Source organism: Leptonychotes weddellii, chromosome 11, assembly GCF_054177405.1.
Source record: "Leptonychotes weddellii isolate Sample4059 chromosome 11, ASM5417740v2, whole genome shotgun sequence".
NCBI classification, from domain to species: Eukaryota; Metazoa; Chordata; class Mammalia; order Carnivora; family Phocidae; genus Leptonychotes; species Leptonychotes weddellii.
In genome coordinates, this window is record NC_138379.1 from 57,567,847 (window position 1) to 57,591,386 (window position 23,540).

At 37.8% G+C, this 23,540-nt stretch overlaps 1 protein-coding gene across 3 annotated transcripts in view; it reads left to right on the forward strand.

The window, feature by feature from the left end:
• The window catches only part of HIKESHI (heat shock protein nuclear import factor hikeshi), a 38,394-nt gene that overhangs the window by 12,891 nt on the left and 1,963 nt on the right, over nucleotides 1–23,540 (forward strand). Inside the window, exons 3-5 of one of the 3 annotated variants that reach the window (XM_081798979.1) lie at nucleotides 18,176–18,327; nucleotides 20,051–20,208; nucleotides 20,331–23,294. In XM_081798979.1, the coding sequence (XP_081655105.1) occupies nucleotides 18,176–18,327; nucleotides 20,051–20,176 (278 nt within the window). In that variant the 3' untranslated portion in view covers nucleotides 20,177–20,208; nucleotides 20,331–23,294. Of the gene's footprint in view, nucleotides 1–18,175; nucleotides 18,328–20,050; nucleotides 20,209–20,330; nucleotides 23,295–23,540 lie in introns of those variants that run through there. The other 2 variants (XM_081798978.1, XM_006736208.3) reach the window with 2 other exon arrangements.

A 23,540-nucleotide genomic window follows, 5' to 3' on the forward strand; every position in this document is an offset into this window, starting at 1 on the left:
CCCAGTGTCCATCACCCAGCCACCCCCATCCCCCCCACCCCCCACCACTCCAGCAACCCTCAGTTTGTTTCCTGAGATTGAGTCTCTTATGGTTTGTCTCCCTCTCTGGTTTCTTCTTGTTTCATTGTTTCCTCTCTTCCCCTATGATCCTCTGTCTTGTTTCTTAAATTCCACATTATCAGTGAGATCCTATGATAATTATCTTTCTCTGATTGACTTATTTCGCTTAGCATAATCCGCTCTAGTTCCATCCATGTCGTAGCAAATGGCAAGATTTCGTTTTTTTTCAATGGCTGAGTAATATTCCATTGTATGTGTGTGTATATATATATATACACACACACACACATATATACACCCCACATCTTCTTTATCCATTCATCTGTCGATGGACATCTGGGCTCTTTTCCATATTTTGAAAAGCCATGAATTCTATGTGCTGTATTCCCCTAGTGCTGGGGTTTTGCCATTCTCATTGATGGGTAAACATGGTCTTGGCTGGATGTTCTTGCTGATCTTCTGGGGGAGGGGCCTGTTGGGTTGATTCTCAAATGTCTTTGCCCCTGGTGGAATTACATTGCCCTTGCCAGGGGCCAGGCTAAGTAATCTGCTTGGGTTTGCTGTATGTGGCTTTTGTTCCCTGCAGGCTTTCCAAGCAGCTTTAAAGGATGAGAATGAAATTGGCAGCCTCCCAATCTCTGACCCTGGAGCCAAAAGCTTGGGGCCCCACTGCTCAGTGCTCCCTCAGAGAAAAGCAGTCAATCACTCCTGTCTCCTCGGTCTCTGGCCGCACTCCGTGTTCACCCGGCCTGTGACCGAGTGTTTCTATCTCAGGCACACGACCCCATTTGGAGTCTCAAACCGAGCAGATTCCTGTGGTGTGCTGCCGTGCCTCCCGGGGGAGGAAGGGGAGTCTCCCTGGATCTGCTGCTTGTTGGGTCCCTGCTGGAAGAACAGTGGTCCGACTGTGCCACGGAATACGGGGTTTATGGCAACCCCGAGCTGAGAGCCCACTCCTCGGCTCCGTCTCTGCAGCCGGCTTCCCTGCTTCGATACCTGGGAGCTCTGCCGCACTGAGGCACCCCAGGTCTTTCTGTGACCTCGAGGGTCCTGAGACCACACTGTCCCAGTGAGGGTTCCACCCCCCACTTAGCCACTGGAGCGACGTCTCTCAGCAGAGCAGACTTCTGAAGTTCAGATTTTGTGCTCCGCTGCTCTATCAGTTGCTGGTATCCGGCTGACTACTTTGTAGATGTCTAGGTTTAAGATAGCTGCTGCTCCTTTTGTTGCCCGTTTCACACTGTGGCTCTCAGTTCCTTTTTCAGGGACTATCTTGTATTCTTCTTTTTATTGAATACTAGTTTTAGGTGTAAAACATAATTGATTTGACAATTCTACACACTACTCAGTACTCACCATGATAAGTGCAGTCACCATCTGTCACCATACAGTGTTACTACATTACTGACTATATTCCTTATGCTGTGCTTTTCATCTAGAAGCTTCTTATGGAAGCAACCCAAGTGTCCATCAATAGATAAAGATGTGTGTGTATACACACACAATGGAATAATGCTCAGCTATAAAAAAATGATATCTTGCCATTTGCAAAACATGGATGAACCTAGAGGGTATTCTGCTAAGTGAAGTAAGACTGAGACAAATACCATATGATTTCACTAATATGGGGAATCTTAAAGCACACAACTGAACAAACAAAATGGATTCTTAAATATAGAGAACAAACTGGTGGTTACCAGAGAAGTAGGTGAAGGGATGTGCAAAATGGATAAAAGGGATTAAGAGGTACAGAATTCCAGTTATAATAGGTCGCAGAGATGAGAAGGACAGGATGGGGAATATATAGTCAATAATTCTGTACCAGGATTTTCAAGTTGTCTATTTACATTGTGAAAGTTTGGGAAATACACCAGCAATTACTTTAGGCATTTCTGTTAAATAAATTACAGAAAAGTACCTGCTTGTGTAGTTTAGACTTTGTTGTATATCCTGTTCCTCAATTAATTATTAAAAATCTACTTCACTCTTAGCAGAGTGTCAAGTTGACGACTGTTCTGTTAGGTTGTGTGTGTGTGTGAATGTGTGAATATTCAAATCACTTCAAGTCAGTGTTCAAAGGAAACAGATTAGTAAACTGAGATACTTGAAATGGCTTTGTGGAAGATTAGTCTGCAGTAGGTATTTGAAGTATGAATAGATTTGGATGGGATGGCAGTGGAAGGATGAGAATTGCATTTGGAAATGATCAGTCATAGGGCGCCTGGGTGGCTCAGTTGGTTAAGCAACTGCCTTCGGCTCAGGTCATGATCCTGGAGTCCCGGGATCGAGTCCCGCTTCGGGCTCCCTGCTCAGCGGGAGGTCTGCTTCTCCCTCTGACCGTCTTCCCTCTCATACTCTCTGTCTCTCATTCTCTCTCTCAAATAAATAAATAAAATCTTTAAAAAAAAAAAAGAAATGATGAGAGTCATAAAGGTAATATGCACTGCATCTCCAAATGGCAGTGAGGAGGCAGACTTTTAAGGGTGGCATGATAAGCTCCTATTTGAGAGGTATGGAGGGGCTAAGGTTTTAAAAGTAAAGTAGAGCTGTTGTGTGGTGGTTAAGCTATATGGGGTTTAAATTTTTTCTGGTAGGCAAGTGTTTGAGCAAGAGAGTGATACTATTTAAAATGATATTTTAGGAAAATTATTGTCCAGAATGGCTTGGAGAATCTGTTGAGATTAGAGCCAGAGAATTCAGTTAGGAAGATTTTATAATGATTGAAGGATAAAGGAAAGAGTTACATATACTGAATATCTGCTTGTGCAGGGCATTGTACTAGGCTTTGATGTGTTTAAATAGTTAATACACATAAAAGCCTAGAAGTGGGTATTGTTAGTGTTCGGTTCTTAAGAGGCTGGATTTCAGAGAAGTTACAATATTTTGCTCAGAGAAGAGAGTCTGTTAACTTTTAGGTATTATGTGTAGATCAGCCTCTTTGAAACAGTTGAATGTTGTATGGCAATACCATCATTTGTTTAATTCTCAATTGATGGAAATATGGGTTGTTTCCATTGTTTTAAATTGTTTTATTACCAATGCTACAATAAATATTCTTACAGATATCTTTGTACATATTTTCTAGCACTGTATTTCTGTAGGAGAAACTCCTAGAAGTGGAACTGAATGCCTGGATTAAAATGGCCTTTAAAACAAATGGTATAGGAGGCCTGGAGAAAGGGTACTGAATGTGGATAATGGATCATGATTTTCATGGCAGTTTTTAGAGAGTCGTAATAAAGGTACAGTGTACTTGGTACTACATAAAAAAACTAATAGAACATATCCTTTCCAAGTATAGTAACAGAGTAAGCCATGGGGTATTAGAATGGAAGGCCCTAAAAATAATTTAATCTGGGGCATTTAGGTGGCTCAGTCAGTTAAGCATCCGACTCTTGATCTCAGCTCAGGTCTTAATCTCAGGGTCGTGAGTTCAAGCCCCTCATTGTGATCCACGCTGGGCATGGAGTCTGCTTAAAAAAAAATTAATCTACTCCTTAGTTTTACTGTTGAGAATCTTGAGATTTAGAAATTTTATAGCGTTTCTAAAATAGAGGAGGAATTAGGATCTAGATACTCAGATTTTTAGTTCACTGTTCTAAGTATAGTAAGTCTTTTCTCCTCCCAAAGTAAATTTAAGGAGAAAAATACATTCAAATTTCCATTGTCTTACATGTATATATATAGTTCCTATGCCTGTAACTACTGTTTTCTGCCATTTTTATTTAGTAGTATTTCATAATGGGTTATGAAATTTTGATGTGTTCCAAAAGTATGAAGTGTTTAGTTTTTCCTTCTTTTCCATCCTTTTTTCCCTAGTAACCAAATAAAGTGAGAAACAGACACATTCTGATCTTCAGATGAGCTGGACTGGTAATAGAAGATGAGATTTTTATATTTCTTTAAAGGGATAAGGTGACATGAGTTAAAAGGCTCTCAGAAACACTGATGTAGAGGATATGGTTTTTTTTTTTTTACTTGTTTTAAATGATAGTATAGTACTACATTTTGTTGATAAGTTATGGTTTGATTACTTATTCCTTGTTGGACATTTTGGCTTTTTTTAAAGATTTTATTTATTTGACAGGGAGAGATAGCAAGAGCAGGAACACAAGCAGGGGGGAGTGGGAGAGGGAGAAGCAGGCCTCCCACTGAGCAGGAAGCCCGATGCGGGGTTCGATCCCAGGACCCTGGGATCATGACCCGAGCTGAAGGAGACACTTAACGACTGAGCCACCCAGGTGCCCCTTGGCTTTTTTTTTTTTCATAAGTCTCTGAACATCCTGTAAATTTTCACTTGTTTTATTGCTAGTATATGGAAGTACAACTGATTTTTTTAAAAGACTTTATTTTTTTTAGAGCAGTTTTAGGTTTACACAAAATTGAGAAAAGGTACACCGATTTCCCATATACCCTGTCCCCACCCAGGCATAGCCTCCCCCATTTTAACATCATTCACCAGAATGGTTTTTTGTTTTACCAAGGATGAACTTAGACACATCATAATCACTCAAGGTCCAGTTTACTTTAGGATTCGCTCTTGGTGTTGTACATTCTTTGGGTTTGGATAAACGTTTAGTGACCAATATCTATAGTTACACTTTCACACAGAATATTTCATTGCCTTAAAAATCTGCTTATTCATCTCCCCCATCTCACATTCCCCCTAACCCCCGATCCTGGGCAGCCACTTAACTTATATTGTCTTTCTGATTTTGCCTTTCCTCAGTGTCATGTAGTTGGCATCATACAGTATGTAGCCTTTTCAGATTGGCTTCTTTCACTTGATAGCTCATTTCTTTGTAGTGCTGAATGATATTCCATTGTCTGGAATAACCACAGTTTTATCCATTTACCTACTGAGGGACATCTTGGTTGCTTTCAATTTTTGACAGTTATGAATAAAGCTGCTTTAAACATCCATGTGTAGGTTTTTGTGTGCACTGAAGTTTCCATCTCTTTTGCGTAAATACCAAGGAGCGTGATTGCTGGATCTTATGGTAAGAGTATGTTTAGTTTTGTAAGAAGCTGCTAAACTCTCTTCCAAAGTGGCTGTGTGTGTTTACAGTCCCACCAACAAGGAATGAGTTTCTGTTGCTCCTCATACTCAACAGCATTTCACGTTGTCACACAACTGATTTTTGTATATTGACTTTGTATCCTGAAGGATGAAGGAAAGGGTAACATATACTGACTATCTTGCTAAACTCCCTTATTCTAGTGCTGCCCAGGATTTTCTATATAGATGATGCCTTTGAAAAAGACTTTTTACTTCTTTCCTTCCAATTTTGACGCCTTTTATTTCTTTTTATTGCTTTAATGCATTGCCCTTATTTCAAGCACCATGTTGAATACAGGTAGTAAAGAGTGCAGTGAGACAAGAAAAAGAAATAAAGGACAACAGTTGTTCTCTCTTCCTGTTTTATGAGTGTATAAAATTGGTGAATTGGCCCTTTCATCTATATAAAATGCCCTTTATCTCTGGTAATGCTACTGTCTTGAAGTCTACTTTGTCTAAAATTTATATAACTTTTCTGGCTTTCTCACGGTTAGTGTTCACATGCTATATTTTTTTCTACATTTTTTACTTTCTGACATAAATCTGTGCGTCCCTTATAAAGAGTATATAGTTAGGTGCTGCTTTTTAAAAACTTGTTCTTACATTCTCTGCCTTTAAAATGAGATGCGTAGTCCATTAATATTTAACGTTATAGATAATGCTAGGTTTAAATTTTTACCTTGCTCTTTGGAGTTGTTTTTTTTTTTTTAATCCATATTTCTTCTGTTAGTTTTTTGCAAAGGTGTATTGTTTTTCTTTTTTTTTTTTTTTAAGATTTTATTTATTGGGGCACCTGGGTGGCTCAGTCGTTAAGCATCTGCCTTCGGCTCAGGTCATGATCCCAGGGTCCTGGGATCGAGCCCCACATTGGGCTCCCGGCTCGCCGGGAAGCCTGCTTCTCCCTCTCCCACTCCCCCTGCTTGTGTTCCTGCTCTTGCTGTCTCTCTCTCTGTCAAATAAATAAATAAAATCTTTAAAAAAAAAAAGATTTTATTTATTTATTGGTGGGGGAGAGAGCATGAGTGGTGGGGAGGGGCAAAGGAAGGGGGAGAAGCAGACTCCCCACTGAGCAAGGAGCCCGAATTGGGGCTTGATCCTAGGACCCCAAGATCATGACCTGAGCCAAAGGCAGATGCTTAACCAACTGAGCCACCCAGGTGCCCCTAGGTGTATTAGTTTCTTAGTGCTTCCTCTAGGGATTATGATATGGATTGTTAACTTTTCAGGTGTACCGTAAATTAATATTAACAAAGTAAACATCTATAATTTGACAGCTATGAAACTGGATCTTGCCATTTTTATAGGGCTTCATCTCCAGTTTTCCTTGCTATATTGGTCTGATTAGTGAAATTCTGAATATAATGATAAAAACCGTATGGCAAAAATCACATTTTGGTGATTTTTTTTTTTTTAAAGGTTTTATTTACTTGGTGGGGGGGGCAGGAAAGGGCAGAGGAAGAGAATATCCAAGAAGACTTCCGCTGAGCGGGGCTTGATCCCTCGACCCATGAGATCAGGACCTGAACCCAAGTCAGTTGTTTAACTGACTAAGCCACTCAGGTGCCCCTTGGTGATTTATTGTGAATTAAAGATATTTATCTCCCATTTTTATCATCTTCATACCACAGTTCAACATTGCAACTCTTTTTTTTTTTTTTTTTTTAAGATTTGTTTATTTGTCAGAGAGAGAGAGAGAGCACGAACAGGGGAGAGCGGCAGGCAGAGGGAGAAGCAGGCTCCCCACTGAGCAAGGAGCCTGATATGGGACTCAATCCTGGGACCCTGGGATCATGACCTGAGCCGAAGGCAGACGCTTAACCAACTGAGCCACCCAGGCGTCCCCAACATTGCAACTCTTAATAGCATGTGAGTCAGATCTGGATAATTGGAAGCCCAAAGGTCTGTTGTCAGTACTCTGTATATTTTCCCCAGAGTTCAGAATTTTCACATTTTTCAGAGTTGAATAGAAGAGGCAAACAGGATTATTTACTCACCTTTGCTTTGACTTAATCTGGTTGAGAAAAGTATTCCATGATCAAGTCCAGGTTGCAGTGGAATTTTTTCTTTTTTTGTTTTCCCTCCAAATTTTTTTAAAATTCTAGTTAGTTAACATATAGTGGAATATTGGAAATTTTTTCAGTAGACTGCATCTTTAATTTTCTCAATGAAGTCTTTTGTGAGATAGGCTATTTTTATGTTTTTGATGTGTGTCCATTTCATTGGAAATCCCATTTTCCACGTATACTAAAGTATTTCTTTCTAGTTCTTTATTAATATTGTCAGATTTTACAGTGCTTTTTGAATTTTTTTCTTAAATTGTCTTACTTGAATTCTGAAAGTGTTATCTAGTCTTAGTAGGATCATTAAACTGTAAGAATACTAAGAAAACTTAGCATTCATATAGTATGTGCTCGTGTCCATTTATAATGACTTAAACATCTGTTAAAACCTGTAATAAGTGTGAATAATGAGATGCCATGTAATGTTAACTTTAAGAAGTTTTGGTTTACAATATATAAGGAACATGAGTACACTATCTTTTAAATAAAGGTTTAAAATTTTAATTCTGCATTTGGAAGGTGGAAGCAGTTTTTCTTACCAAAAATATGTAACTGAAAGAATTTATATTATGCACATTTATGCATACTTATATACATGTCTGTCAAAGGTTTTTGTGGAGATCATATATTATTTGAAGAGTTTGTTTAAGCCACATCCACATATTCTCATACACACAGAGTTCAACTTAAAACCTTCCTTTTCTCTGTAGGTTAACTATTTGTAAAGTGTTTCACGAGACAATGAGGAGGTGGTTCAATGCCTCAGTCAGGGAGAATTCCAGTGACATCTGCAGTGGAGAATTATATGGAGAATGGGAAACAGAAGAGGCCAAGATTGGAATAGCAGGTGGGGGAGTAGGACATTAGGTCAGATATAATAAAAACTTACGTGGAACTTGACAAGTATTTTTTATTGTGTCTGTAGCACTTCTAACATGTGATTGTACTTAATAGAAGAATAAGAAATAGTTGTTCAAATCACCTGTGGTATAAAGAAGAGAGATCGTATATTTATATGAATAAAATAGAGTATTGACTGTAGTAGAGTTTTGTAGAATACTCTTGTTAGGAAAAAAGGTAATATTTTAATGATTTAGGCCTTCAGAGTAAATTGGGCACCTTGTATATAGAAGGGTTATAGAAGGGTTTTACCTTTTTTCTTTCCCCTTTCTCTTTTCTTCTTCTTTTTTTTTTTTATCCTGGCCCTACTATGAGGTAGTATTAGTTTGGAATGAAATTCTGAAAGTATCCCCATTCAGATATTTAAAAATTCTCTTTTGCATTAGGGATTTAAAACAACTTTATTTTGAAATAATTTTATTTACTTATTTATTTATTTAGAAATAATTTTAAAATTAGAGGAAAATGACAAGAATAGTGTGAAGAATTCTTACATTCTCCCATATTCATCAATTTTGCTACATTTTATTTATCATTCTCCGAGATCTTTAAATGTGCATGTATGGATATATTTTTTTTTCCTGAAACTTTGAGAATAAGTTGTAGACATTATGTTCCTTGACTCCTAAATACATCAGAGTGTATTTCCTAGAACGAAGGTACTCTTATATAATCATAGTATAATTATCAAATTCAGCAAATTTAGTATTAATATAATACTCTTGTCCAAAATACAGTATACATAAAGTTTTGCCAATTTTCTTAATAATGCCATTAGTAACAGGCATTATTCCCTCCATCTAGGATTGTTAGGATATTTAATTGTCTTTTGTCTTTAATCTGGCACAGTTGCTCAGCTTTTCTTTGTCTATTATGACAGTGTCATTAAAAATAACCATATAAAAAGGCTTAGCACCCAAGAGGAATTTTTTTTTTAATTTTTTTTTTTTTAAGATTTTTTTATTTTTTATTTGCGAGAGAGACAATGAGAGACAGAGAGCATGAGAGGGAGGAGGGTCAGAGGGAGAAGCAGACTCCCTGCTGAGCAGGGAGCCTGATGTGGGACTCGATCCCGGGACTCCAGGATCATGACCTGAGCCGAAGGCAGTCGCTTAACCAACTGAGCCACCCAGGCGCCCCCCAAGAGGAATTTTTAAGAAATGTTAAAATTAGAGTTTATTATAAATCATCATTTGATTTTCTTCTTTATAATTCTCTTCTTTTTGGGCTTGCTGCCATATTTTAATGTCATCACTTTGGCTTTCTCTGCACATGACATATATAGTCTCCTCTAATTTCATTTAACTCAGTTGCCAGGAAGAAGCTTTTAAACTTATTCTAGTTTTTGTTTTAAAACTGGGTTGAGCTTGTCAAGGGGATTAGGAAGGACAACAAGAGTCCAAGATGCTCCTCAGTCTATTCACATGAAACAGAGCTAGTGAGCCAGAATGGGAGGGAACCTTTTACTTCCTGACATTTCTTGGCTTGCTTTCTTGAATGGTTTATTGTGAAGTAAGTAATGCATAAAAATCAGTGAAGAGTTCATATCATGGAATTTGGTATAAACCGATAGGATAATAAACAGAATGAGCATCAGCTTTAGAGCTTGATAGACCTATTTTGAATCCCAGTTACTGCTGTGTAGTCTTGACCAAGTTATTTCACCTTAGAGGGGATTACAGGCAAAGTGGATTTAATAATACCTATAGTGCAAGTGTTTTTGCAAGCATTAGAGATAACGAATGCAAAATGTATAATAGTGCCTGGCATATAGTTGGTACTCAAGGAATAGTATGTTTTTATAAAATCATAGAAAGATTAGGAAAGATCTTATGAAGAAAGTGAAGCCTATTCAGAAAGGTTAAGTAACTGTTACTGTTACTTAACTGGAACTGGAACTGTTACTGTTCCCATTAGAATGTAAGCTCCTTGAGAGTAGGGGCTGTTTGTGTCTTTTACTGTATGTTCTTTAGAATGTATAGAGCACAGTGATGGACTTTTAGGTACTTGGTAAATATTGCTTGTTTAAATACATTTTAGACATTCAAATTCAAGACATTGTAATGTCAGATACATTATCAACTTTATCTGGTTTAAAATATTTATTGTTGATAAACCTTTGGTAGTTACAGTGCTCTTGAACTATGCATGAGTAAAAAATGTAATTTCAGGCTTATCAGGCTTTCAATAGAAATGAAGTAAAGAGGTTTTAGAAATATATATTTGATTTGTAATTCAATACCAAGAAGGCTTTTATGCAGGCATAATTAAGCTGTTTTATGTAGCTTTTTAGCATATGTCATGTTTAAATGCCAATTTATGGTGAATTACTTATTTTTGTCATAAGTGTTTTCTTTAGTCATCTCTGCCATGCACACATGCAATATCCTCACCAGTGGACTCACTTTTAGGTTTTTTAGTTTCTTTTGGGGGGCCATTCATAACTCTTAGAAAGACTGATATTTCATGAGTTTTATTCTTTTGTAGAAGTCTTCTAAAGAATAAAGAGAACATTTGCTTGTATATTTTTATTTATTTTTATATTTTTATTATTAAGATTTTATTTATTTGACAGAGAGAGACACAGGGAGAGAGGGAACACAAGCAGGGGGAGTGGGAGAGGGAGAAGCAGGCTTCCTGCTGAGAGGAAGCCCGATGCAGGGCTCAATCCCAGGACCCTGGGATCATGACCTGAGCTGAAGGCAGATGCTTAACAACTGAGCCACCCAGGTGCCCCTTGTATATTTTTAAAAGTCATTCTATCTTGCAATCAATTACCATATGGGTCTACTAGACCATCTTACAAATCTAAGATGCATTTGATGATACCAGTAATCTTATTTTTTCTATATTGTGAAACATTTTGCTATTTCATCCAAGGAATTATTTCATCATTACTCATCAATTGCTCTCAACCTTGCAAAAAAAAAGTTTGAAATAATAAGAAAATGGAAGAATGACGAGCTTAGAGCAGAGGTTGGCAAACTTTTTAAAAATATATATATTTTATATATTTGAGAGAGAGTGAGCATGAGCGGGGAGTGGGGGGGAGTGTCAAAAAGAGAGGGAGAAGCACACTTCCCACTGAGCAAGGGGCCTGATGTGGGGCTTGATCCTGGGATCATGACCTGAGCCGAAAGCAGACGCTTAACTAACTGAGCCACCTAGGTGCCCTTGGCATAGGTTTTTGTAAAGGGTAAGATAGTATATATTTTAAGCTTTGTGGGCCACATATGGTCTCTGTAGCATATTTTTTAAATAACCCTTTAAAAATGTAAAAACTATTCTTAGCTCACAGGTCATATGAAAATAGGTTGTGGGCCAAATTTGGCCTGTGCACCTTAGTTACCATTGCATTATCCTAGAGTCTTCATATTGCATTGTTTTTAAAAGATTATGTCATCTTTCAGGAAAGGTAAAAGGAGATTGGAGACACCATCTTTATGCTGGTATTCTTTCATGTTTTTGCTTTAAAATTGACTGGATACAGCTTCTAAGTGGACATTGCTGAAAATGGGTGTGTGTAAACAAAGGCGATTAGAAGGCAATAGGTGTAGAAATGAAACAGATTAATTGGATTGTTTATTCTAAATAATTTTATAAATCTAAAAATGACAGTGTTTTGCAAATTATGGATCAAAGAAGATGCCTGTCCAAATTATGAGCCATTAAAAGTTTTCAAAATTTCAGGGTTCGAAGTATTGAATTTTGATAATGCAGTTGCTAGAAAAAGAACCAGAAGTAATAAGTTAGAAGCTATTAGAAGATGTGTTAAAAAAAATCAAGAGTCGGATTTATATGATGGATATATTCCACATTTATTCCTGACAGTGAACAGTGGTATTCAGAGAATGTGGCTCATTTTGGTTCTTTGTAACTTAAAAACCTGGGAAATGTGCAATGAATATTTGGATTTATTGAACTTCAGTACTTACTAAAAATTCTAATAAAGTTGTTTTTCACTGTCTTCCTTCTCGTGAAATTTTTTTTCTAAAATGACTTAAAATGTATATATTTTTAAAAAGTCCATTAGACCCAGACAGTAAGTGATGAAGACTGCTTTTCCTTGTGTACTAGCAGTAAAAGACTAGTTTGTAGGATTTCTTCCTCTGAGGTGTGCCTTATGTTAGGTTCTTGACTTGCATTGAGGAGGGACCCTTTGAGGAACACCTTTGAAAGATTTTCTGCTTTTACTATTAGAATGATTATTGAGGAATTATTCTAATTTTGTTTCTTCAAGACCAGGTCAGATGTTTTACTTTCCCTGTTTTTGTTTAATTTTTTGACACTAAGACTCAATGTAATTGATCATGTTTTTCTTTCTTTTTTTTAAAGATTTTATTTATTTATTTGAGAGAGGTAGCAAGAGCAGGAACACAAGTGGGGGGGGGGTGGGAGAGGGAGAAGCAGGCTTCCCGCCGAGTGGGGAGCCCGATGCGGGGCTCGATCCTAGTACCCTGGGATCATGACCTGAGCCGAAGGCAGATGCTTAACGACTGAGCCACTCAGGCGCCCCGATCATGTTTTTCTTTTTACTTTTGCTGTCATGAATTCAGATCCAAAATTAAACACTAAGTTTCTATATATATATTTTTTAAAGATTTTATTTATTTGACAAAGAGAGAGACAGTGAGAGAGGGAACACAAGCAGGGGGAGTGGAAGGTGGAGAAGCAGGCTTCTGGCCAAGCAGGGAGCCTGATGCGGGGCTTGATCCCAGGACCCTGGGATCATGACCTGAGCTGAAGGCAGATGCCCAACGACTGAGCCACCCAGGCGCTCCTGAACACTAAGTTTCTATATTATGTTCCAGGGTTTCTTCCCAGTATTTTATGGTTTACAAACAAGAAACTTTGTACTTGAAGGTTATCAACTACTGTGTCAAGCCCATTTTGAGAATAAGAGTGACTGAAAGAATGATTTAATTGAACAGTGGATCCCTTTGAAATACGAAGATTGCTGAAGACTTTTGAGTCTTTTTTTTTTTCTTTTAAGTTGTCTTAGTCCCAGAGACCTTTAAAATGAAGTCAGAATATTTCTGTAGTCCCATCTCTTAAAATGGGCCTTAGCCAGTTTTACTTAGTAATTTGCTGGGAGCTTGCATTTGATAAAAGAAGGGGTTAGAGATGCTTGGGCAGATCACTCCCTGAGTAGTTAAAACTAAGGCAATAAAAGGTTGTATTGAACATTTTTCCTTGATTGAGGTCATTGAAGCCTGTTATACAGAAAAATAGCAGTACATTTTCTGGCCTTAGCATAATTCTAGGTTTAAAACAAAGTTTTAATGGAGTAAGGAACTTCACAAGTCCATCTCTTCATAAAAGCAACAACAGCAACAAAAACTGGCAAAAACGTCGGAATCTTTTTCAGGACTCTGGAAACTAACCAAAACTTTGTAGCAACCAGGCAAGCATTTAATTAAGAAAACCGCTAAATCTTGGTAAGAACAGTGAGCTTTGTAACATTTTAACTTACCTTGGACCCATCCCCTGTTCCTTAGTTCAGTGGTAGCCTTGGAAATAATAGCTCATGTTCTTGGTACTGGTACCAGAGGGAGCAGAATGGACCTCATTCACAACAAATTATAATTACAGTTGACCCTTGAACAACATGGGGTTGAGGCACCAATCTCCTGTGCAGTTGAAAGTCTGCGTATAACTTTTGACTCCGCAAAAACGTAACTGCTAATAGTCTACTGTTGACTGGAAGCCTTACTGAAGACATAAAAGTTATGTATGTAATGTGTATTTTGTATGTTAAATGTGTTACATATACCGTATGTATAATAAGAGACAAAATAAGCTCGAGAAAAAATATTATTAAAACCACAAGGAAAGACATTTACAGTATTGTACTATAAAAAAAATGTGTATAAGTGGACTCACATAGTTCAAACCTGTGTTGTTAAAGGGTAGACACTAATTTGTTTTGGTTTCTCTGGTAGTTCCCTTGAAGATTAATTGAAAAGACTTTCCTTTATCTCAGTAAAGTGACAGCCTGGGAGTGTTTGTCAAAAATATTTACCTGTGAATGTATGTATCACTGCTGCCTGATGCACTGACAATGATTGGGGCAAAAATTGACTACAAAGCCTGGGAGGGAAGGCTGGGAATAAGATACTTTGTGGGTTTTTTTTTTTTTAAGATTATTTGAGAGGGAGAGAGAGTGCACGAGCAGGGGGTAGGGGCAGAGGGAGAAGCAGAGTCCCCTGCTGAGCAGGGAGCCCAATGCAGAACTCGATCCCAGGACCCTTAGATCATGACCCATGCCAAAGGCAGACGCTTAACTGACTGAGCCACCCAGGAACCCCGGAATAAGATACTTTGGGGAATAAGGGCTTTGAGTTCTTGGACCTGGAAATTTTTGGAAACTCAAAGACGGTATACAGTCAGGGCTGTGCACATGTTCAGGAAAGAACTAAGAAGGTTCTAAGTTTTCACTTCTGGCTGACTTTGGGGCTCTGCGTAAGCAGGAAGTGAAGACTGCGTAAGCAGGAAGTGAAGACTAAGTTGAAAACTACCTGGCTAGTATTAAAGGGATATCCCAAACACAACCGACCTGCAAAGACTGGGAGAATTTTTGGGTTCCAGGCTTTTAAAGAAATGTTTTTCCAATCAGTAGCTGACCACTAAGCTAATAGAAATGTCACTGGTTGCACATGACAAAAAATACAGACTTCAAAGTATTGGTTCAGAAAAGTTATTAAGGAAACAACAAATACTAACAATAAACCCTGAGGAGGGGAAAACATCTGATTTCTAGATTTGCTGCATTATAATATTCAGCATCCAGTTTTCAATAAAAAGGAAGCGTGCAAAGAAATAAGAATGTAAGGCCCTTTCAGAGAAGAAATGAACAGAAACTGTCCCTAGGGTTAACATTGGATTTACTGAGAGTTAAAGGAAACCAGGAGAATGATGTGCCATCAAATAGAAAATAGAGAAATTATAAAAAGGAACTAAACAAATGATAGAGCTGAAAAGTACGGTAGCAAATGGAGTTCACTAGAGGGCTTCGATAGATTTGAGTAGGCTGAAGAAAGAATCTGTGAACTTGAAGAAAGGTCCATTGAAATACCTACTTTGAAAAGCTGAAAGAAGAAAAATGAACAATGTCTGAGATACTGCCAAGTATACCAACATGTGCACAGTAGGAGTCCCAGAAGGTGGAGAGAGATGGGGTGGACAGAATATTTGAAGAAATAATGCCCTAAAACTTTCTGAATTTGATGAAAAACATTACACACTTAAGTTCAGTAAACTCCACGTAGGATAAACTCCATACCAAGACATATCATAATCAAACTGTCAAAGAGAAAATGGCAAGAGAAGCAACTCCTCAAATAACAAGGATTCTTAGATTAACAGCTGGTTTCCATTAACAATGAAGTCCAAAGGCAGTGGGATGGTATAAAGCACTGGAAGGAAAACTGTCAATTCTCTATTGAAAGTATCCATCAGGAAGGAGAAGGGTGCCTGGGTGGCTCAGTCATTTAAACATCTGATTCTTGATTTCAGCTCAGGTTATGATCTCAGGGTCGTGAGATCCAGCCCTGCATTGAGCTCCACGCTTAGCTCAGAGTCTGCTTGAGAATCTCTTGCTCTGCCCTTCCCCCCACATGCGTGTGCTCTCTCTCTCTCAAAATCTTAAAAAAAAAAAAAAAATGAAGACATTCTCAGATAAACTGTGGGGGTCATTACTCAAAGACTTAGCCTACAAAAGATACTAAAGAGAGCCCTTCAGGCTGAAAAAAGAGGTCATGAGACAGTAATTTGAATTCCCATGAAGGAAAAAGGAACACAGGTAAAGGTAACTAGTTAATCATAAAAATCAGTATAGTACATTTTGTTTGTAACTCTTTCCCCCCCATTTGATATAAAAGGCAACTTCATAAAATGGAAACTGTAGGGTGCCTGGGTGGCTCAGTCGGTTAAGCATCTTTGCCTTTGGCTCAAGTCATGATGATCCCAGGATCCTGGGACCAAGCTCTGCATTGGGCTCCCTGCTTGCTCAGTGGGGAGTCTGCTTCTCCCTCAGCTCCTCCTTCTTTCTCTCTCTCTCTCGCTCACTTGCTCTGCTCTCTCAAATAAAATCTTAAAAAAATGGAAACTGTAAATCTATGTTTATGGGCATGCTATGTATAAAGAAATAATTTATGACAACACATAGGGAGAGAAATTACATAGCCAAGTTTTTATGTACTACTGATATTAAGTTGGCATTAATCCAAACTAGGTTGTTATAATTAAGATGTTTGTTAATCCCTACTGCAACAATTAAGGGGATAACAAAAAATATATAGTAAAAGAAATGGTAAGAGAATTAAAATGGTACACTAGCAAGTATCTATTTAACACAAAATTAAGTTCTCCAATTAAAAGGCAGAAACTTGCAGAATGGATTAAAAAAAAACATGATCCAACTATTGATTGAGACACAAAGTGGTTGAAAGTAAAGGATGAAAAAAGATACATGCAAACAGTAACTAAAAGTTTGAGTGGATGGACTAAAATCAGACTAAATAGATGTATGACAAAAATTATTATGAGCGATAAAGACATTATATAATGATAAAAGGGTCAATCTATCAGGAAGTTAATGACAGTTATAAACTTGTTTGCACCTACCAATAGAACCTCAAAATACATGAAGCAAAGCTTGGCAGAATTGAAGGGAGAAAATAGTTCAACAATAATTCTTGGAAACTTTGATATCCTACTTTCAGTAATGGATAGAATGACTGGACAGAAGGTCATCAAGGAAATAGAAGACTTGAACACTATAAACCACCTAGGCCTAACAGACTTAACACAGAACATTCTACCCAACAGCAGGATATGTTCTCAAGTGCATATGGAGCATTTTCTTGGATAGACCATATTTAAAGACTGAAATCATACAAAGTATGTTCTCTGACTGCAATGATAGAAATAACAAATCTGGAAAATTTATTAATATGTGGAAATTTAATAAAACAGTTAATTTAAAAATATTAAAACTATTTTAAGTTAGTCCTATTTAGTGAGAGGTGTGTGTGTGTATTTTTAAATCACAGAAAAATACATTGTAAGTTTTTATTCATATGCTTGAAAATTTAAGGAGAGTTTTGATATTTGTAAGGAGTATTCTAGTTATTAGGAATATGTGTTGCTCCAGATTTTTGTTCTTCAGTATTTGATTAAACATTTTATAGTCCTATGAAAACAGCAGATAACCAAAAATCTATTGTATGGTTTTTTTCCTTCAGACTAACTTTTCTGATTGTCTTATGTGGATTAAAGAAATTGGCCTCTATTTTCCCCATAGAAGTTAGATGGCATTTATAGGCTTGGGTGTATACTTAATGACACATTGATTTTGAAAGGGACAAAGTTACTAAGTATTTCCTATGATAAGCTTTTTTTTTTTTTTTAAGATTTTTATTTATTTGACAGTGAGAGACAAAACGAGAGAGGGGGCACAAGCAGGGGGAGTGGGAGAGGGAGAAGCAGGCTTCCCGCTGAGCAGAGAGCCCATGGGGCTCAATCCCAGGACCCTGAGGTCATGACCTGAGCCGAAGCCAGGCCCTTAATGACTGAGCCATCCAGGCGCCCCTATGATAAGCTTCTTTATTGCCTGTTTGATGACATAACATCAAGTGTTATATGGGGTGATCCGTGACATTTAGTAAAGTATGCCATGTCATTTATCAGTAATAATGGTAATTTAAGATCTTTCTTTAGTGGAGTAATAAGAAAACGCTAAAACTAATTGTAAAACTTAAAGAATATCCTTCCTTTGGAGCTAGCTTTGAGAATTTTTAAATGTAATTAATGCTTATTCATTTATTTTTCTCATTCTGTTACTTTCCGTTTCTACCCATAGTAATTTTAATGTTTGAGAAGTAACAGCTGTTTTTCTGGTGGGGAAAATTTTAGTTTTCTTACTCTTTGTTAATGTGGTAAAACCTAGCATTTTACATTTTTTTTTAAAAGAGACAAACGTTCATATAACAACTTTTTAGTGCATGTAGATCAGAAGCTTTTCACATATTTACAAAGGAATTTGTATGGCTACAAGTTAAATTTGAAATTTGTGGTACATGTTAATTTTTTTCAGGAGAAGGAAGCCAACACCCTTTTGGAGCCATGAATATTGTCCGAACTCCATCTGTTGCTCAGATTGGAATTTCAGTGGAATTATTGGACAGTTTGGCTCAGCAGACTCCAGTAGGCAATGCTGCTGTATCCTCAGTTGACTCATTCACTCAGGTAATGCAATACACATTATTTTCTAAAAATATTTTAAAACCAAATTCTATACTTCATTTTTTTTTAAAGATTTTATTTATTTGAGAGAGCACACGAGCAGGGGGGAGGGGCGGAGGGAGAAGCAAGCTGCCAGCTGAGCAAGGAGCCAGATGTGGGGCTTGATCCCAGGACTCCGGGATCATGACCTGAGCTGAAGGGTAAGTGCCTTACCGACGTGCCACCTAGGCACCCTCCAGATTCTATACTTTAAAAAATTAGCCTGGTGGTAGAAAACATGTAAAAATGAAGGTAAAAACATGTATGGCGTAAGTTACTAGCTTCCATGGATAATTTGGCTTGCCTGCTTTCTTCTATAGGTATTTTAAAATTTGTAAATGCTTTGATGAGACTTGTTTTTATAGTGATGAAATAGCTCAAAGTGATTTAAAAATGAGATTAAATATTAGCTTTTTCTTTTTCCCTCCCACAGTTAGTATGCTAGGCTGTGGGTTTATAGTTGTTATCTGGATAAGCAAGATCCTTGTCTTCATGGAGCTTAAAGTGGCATAATTCCATGATGGTTGACTTTTAACCTCTGTATGGCAAAGGCCTGAAGAGGAGAATGATGGAGGCAGAGGTGTAACTAAAGCAAAGGCCCTGAGGTAGAAATCTGTTGTTTGAAGAATAATATGAAGGTCTTTGTGACTGGAGTAGAGTGAGCAAGGGTGAGAGATGGGAGATAATTGGGGAGGGGGCTGTAGGATAAAATCATATGGTACCTCGTTGGCTTTTATAAGGACTTTGATTAATTAATTTATTTTTTTAAGATTTTATTTATTTACTAGAGAGAGCATGGGCACACGAGAGCACAAGCAGGAAGAGGGGCAAAGGGAGAGGGAGAAGCAGACTCCCCACTGAGCAGGGAGCCCAGTGCGGGGCTCAATCCCAGGACCCTGGGATCATGACCTGAGCCGAAGGCAGACGCTTAACTGACTGAGCCACCCAGGCGGCCCTATAAGGACTTTGACTCAAATTCTGTTTGGAAGAGAAGAAATAAGAGAGTTTTGAGCAGGAGAGTAATAGGATCTAACTTATATTTTAAAAGGATCACTTTTGCATTTTTGGACAGACACTGTAGTGGGAAGGAAGAAGATCAGTTAGGAGGCTCTTGTGAACATCTAGATGACAGATGATAATGACTTGAACCAGGGATGTTTGGGAGGTGGAAGTGAAGGTGATTAAAAGTACTGGCATACCTCGTTTTATTGCGTTTCACTTTATTGAGTGTTGCAGGTATTGTGTTTTTTACATACCAAAGGTTTGTGGCAACCCCAAATGGAGCAAATCTGTTGGCGCCATTTTTCCAGCAGCATTTTGCCACTTTGTGTTTCTGTGTCACATTTTGGTAATTCTTGGAACATTTCAAACTCTTTCATTATTGTATTTGTTATGGTGATCTGTTATCAGTGATCTTTAATGTTACTATTGTAATTGTTTTGGGACACCACAAACTGCGCCCATAAAAGATGAAGAACTTAACTGATAAGTGTGTTTTCTGATTGCTCCACCTACCAACTATTCCCGTGTCTTTTTCCCTCTCCTTGGGCCTCCCTATTTCCTGAAAAATATTGTTAACAACAATATTGAAATTAGGCCAGTTAATAACTCTACAATGGCCTCTAAGGATTTAAGTGAAAGGAGGAGTCAATCCATGAGGCCAACTTCATTGTTGTCTTATTTTAAGAAATTGCCACAGCCACCCCAACCTTCAGAAACTACCACCCTCATCAGTCAGCAGCCATCAACATCAAGGCAAGACCCTCCACCAGCAAAAAGATTACGACTCGTTGAAAGCACAGATGATGTTTAGCATTTTTTAGCAATAAAGTATTTTTAATGAAGGTATGTACATTTTTTTAAAGACATAATGTTCTTTACCCACCTAATAGACTACAGTATAGTGTAAACAAAATTTTTATGTGCACTAGGAAACCCAAAAATTCATTTGACTCACTTTATTGCAGTGGTTTGGAACTGAACTGCATTATGTCCGAGGTATGCCTGTAGTTGATTTCTGGAGAAAATGTGAAGATGGAGCCGATAGTGTTTCATGATGTGGATCACATGAAAGGTCTGAGATTAAAGAGAGACATCAATTATAGCCCAGGGATGTTGGCTTGAGGAACTTGAACACAGGAATATTATGAAAAGAGCAAGTATGGGCTGGGAGTGGAATCAGGAGTTGGATTTTGGTTGTACTATGTTTGGGATACCTGTTAGACATCCACCTGGAGATGACAAGTGTAGAGTTCAAGAGAGAGGTCTGGGATATGGATAAAAATGTGGGAGTCATCAGTATCTAAAGTTTTGAAGGGTGTATGATTACTAGAGAAGTAACTAAATGGAAAAGTTGGCCAGTGACTGAGCTCGGGGCCATTTCAAATTTGAGAAGCTTAAGAGATGAAGAGAAAGAAAAAGAGCAGCCTGAAGTAGAAGGAGACCCAAAAAGTGGTGTTTTGGAAGCCAAGCAAAGACTTTTTTTTTTTTTTTTTAAGATTTTATTTATTTATTTGACAGAGAGAGACACAGCGGGAGAGGGAACGCAAGCAGGGGGAGTGGGAGAAGGAGAAGCAGACTCCCCGCAGAGCAGGGAGCCTGATGTGGGACTTGATCCCAGGACCCTGGGATCATGACCTGAGCCGAAGGCAGTCGCTTAACGACTGAGCCACCCAGACGCCCCAAAGACTGGTTTTTAAGAAGGAGGAAGCCTCAGTAGTATCACACTGCTGATGTCAAGATGAGGGCTAAGAAGTATCCACTGGATTCAGCAAGATGGAAGTCATTAAAAAGTTAGAAGAGTTCAGAGAGTAGAAGGGGAATTTGGAGTGAGCTGGAGAGGAGGAAGTGGAAACAGTGAATATAGATGACTCTTGATGAATGTAGTTACAGAGGATAGCAGATAAATGGTTTGGTTGCTTGAGGCAGTGGGGACAAGGAATTTTTTTTGTTTTTACTATTTTTAATGGGAGATATTACATGTTTGATGAGAATGAAGCATTAAAGAAAAACTGATAATGCAGGAGAGTGGGGAGAATTGCTGAACCCCTTGAGTAGGAAATGAGAGCACAATAGGTTGGATAATGGACAGTATTCATAGTAATGGCTATATGGATACAGATGCAGGAGGTTGATAAATGTGATGAGAACTTATGCACGTTCTCTCTTGATACCTTCTCTTTGCTCAGTGAAACAGGAAACAAGGTCATCAGCTAAGATTGAGGGGAAAGGAGTATTGGAAATTTAAAGAAAAAAGATTATTAAATAAGTCCTCTGGGGGAGGAGGAGGGTGAATGGACTGGGAACCCCTTATGAGTTTGCTGGGCAGCATACTCATGAGGGTTGTGGCCATGAATTTAAAGTCAGACTTGTCAGATGATCTCTTGAGAACAGGCTGAATTAAGAATGACGGAGTCTAGGTCTTAATGTTTTTTTTTTCCCCCAGTAATTAAAAAACTGCTGTACTGAAAAAAGCAAATTGTAAAGCAGTAGTTAATAGTATCCCATAATGACTGTATTAGAAAATGTCTGAAAAATACATACCAAAGTGATGTTATCCCTGTAAAGGGGCAAGGAGACTTTATATATTTATAAATTATTTGAGCTTTTAAAATAAAGCATATGTATTTTTTATTAAACATTTTATTATGAAATATTTTACATATCTAGGAAAGTACATTCCACCAGTATTTATTGTATGCCTACTGTGTGCCAGGAGTTTTCTAAGCACAAATAAAAATAGGTAGACAAAATAATAGTTATCCTTGTGGAGCTCTCTTTATAGTGCAATATAAATGAAGACTTCTGAGTGTCTTCTGCCTAGATTTAACTGATATTTGCCATATTTGCTACTAATTAAAAAAAAAAAAGTATTTCTGATACACCTTGCTGGCCTCACTGTTTCTCTTCTTCCAGTTCTTCCCCAGGTAGCTACTCTTCTAACTTCATGTATCTTTGCCATCCTATGTTAGTACTTTAATAAACCTTTTTTTTTTAAGATTTTATTTATTTATCTGACAGAGAGAGACAGCAAGAGAAGGAACACAAACAGGGGGAGTGGGAGAGGGAGAAGCAGGCTTCACGCTGAGCAGGGAGCCCAACGTGGGACTTGATCCCAGGACTCTGGGATCATGACCTGAGCTGAAGGCAGACACTTAAAGACTGTGCCACCCAGGCGCCCCCTATGTTAGTACTTTAAAAGAAACATTCATATATATCCACAAAATATGTATGGCCTTATTTGTTTAAACATGTTTCTAATACATACTCGTAGTTACTCTTATTTGATTTTGTTTTTATTAATAATATATGTACGTGGCTTAAACATCAGATGGTTTTACATGCAAAACAGTTGTCCTGTTATACTTCTTATATTCTGCTCTTATTCTGCTCCTCAAAAGCAGTCAATTTCAACCTCTCCCTCATTTTTTTTTCTTTACCTATTTCTTCCTGTATTTACTTCCATGTGTCCGAAAAAACTTGCTTAATCTTAACCAGTTTATTTGTTGTAGGTGTTTTCCATCAACTTTCCAATACCTAATGTGATTTAGCACTCTCACTCCTCTGCTTTCCAGCATACAGAGTTGTCTCTTCTTCCCACCTTTTGTTTTTAAGATTTTATTTATTTATTTTTTTAAAGATTTATGTATTTATTTTAGAGTGTGAGAGAGAGAGAGAGTATGTGCGGTGGAGAGGGGCAGAGGGAAAGGGAAAAGAGAGAGACAGAATCTCAAGCAGGCTTAGTGCAGAGCCTGATACAGAGCTCAATGTCATGACCCCGAGATCACAACCCGAGCCGAAACAAGAGTCGGACGCCTAACTGACTGCACCACCCAGTGCCCCTAAAAGATTTTATTTTTAAATCATCTCTACACCCCATCGTGAGGCTTGAACTCACAACCTGGAGTTGCATGTTCTACTGACTGAGCCAGCCAGGCACCCCCACACCTTTTTATTATAGATTTTCACTAAATTAATATTCAGAGTTTTCAGTATTATGATCAGGTAAATATTTTTCAGAACTGAGCCAGGTGTAGTACTATGATTACATTTCCTTTCTTGTATGACTTTTTATTTTTCTTGGTTAATAAATGCTTCATTTTTTCCTTTGCATGGATTTCTGTTTCCATGTCTAATTGATGCCCAAACTCTGCCAAGTATAAATTCCTATTCAGTAT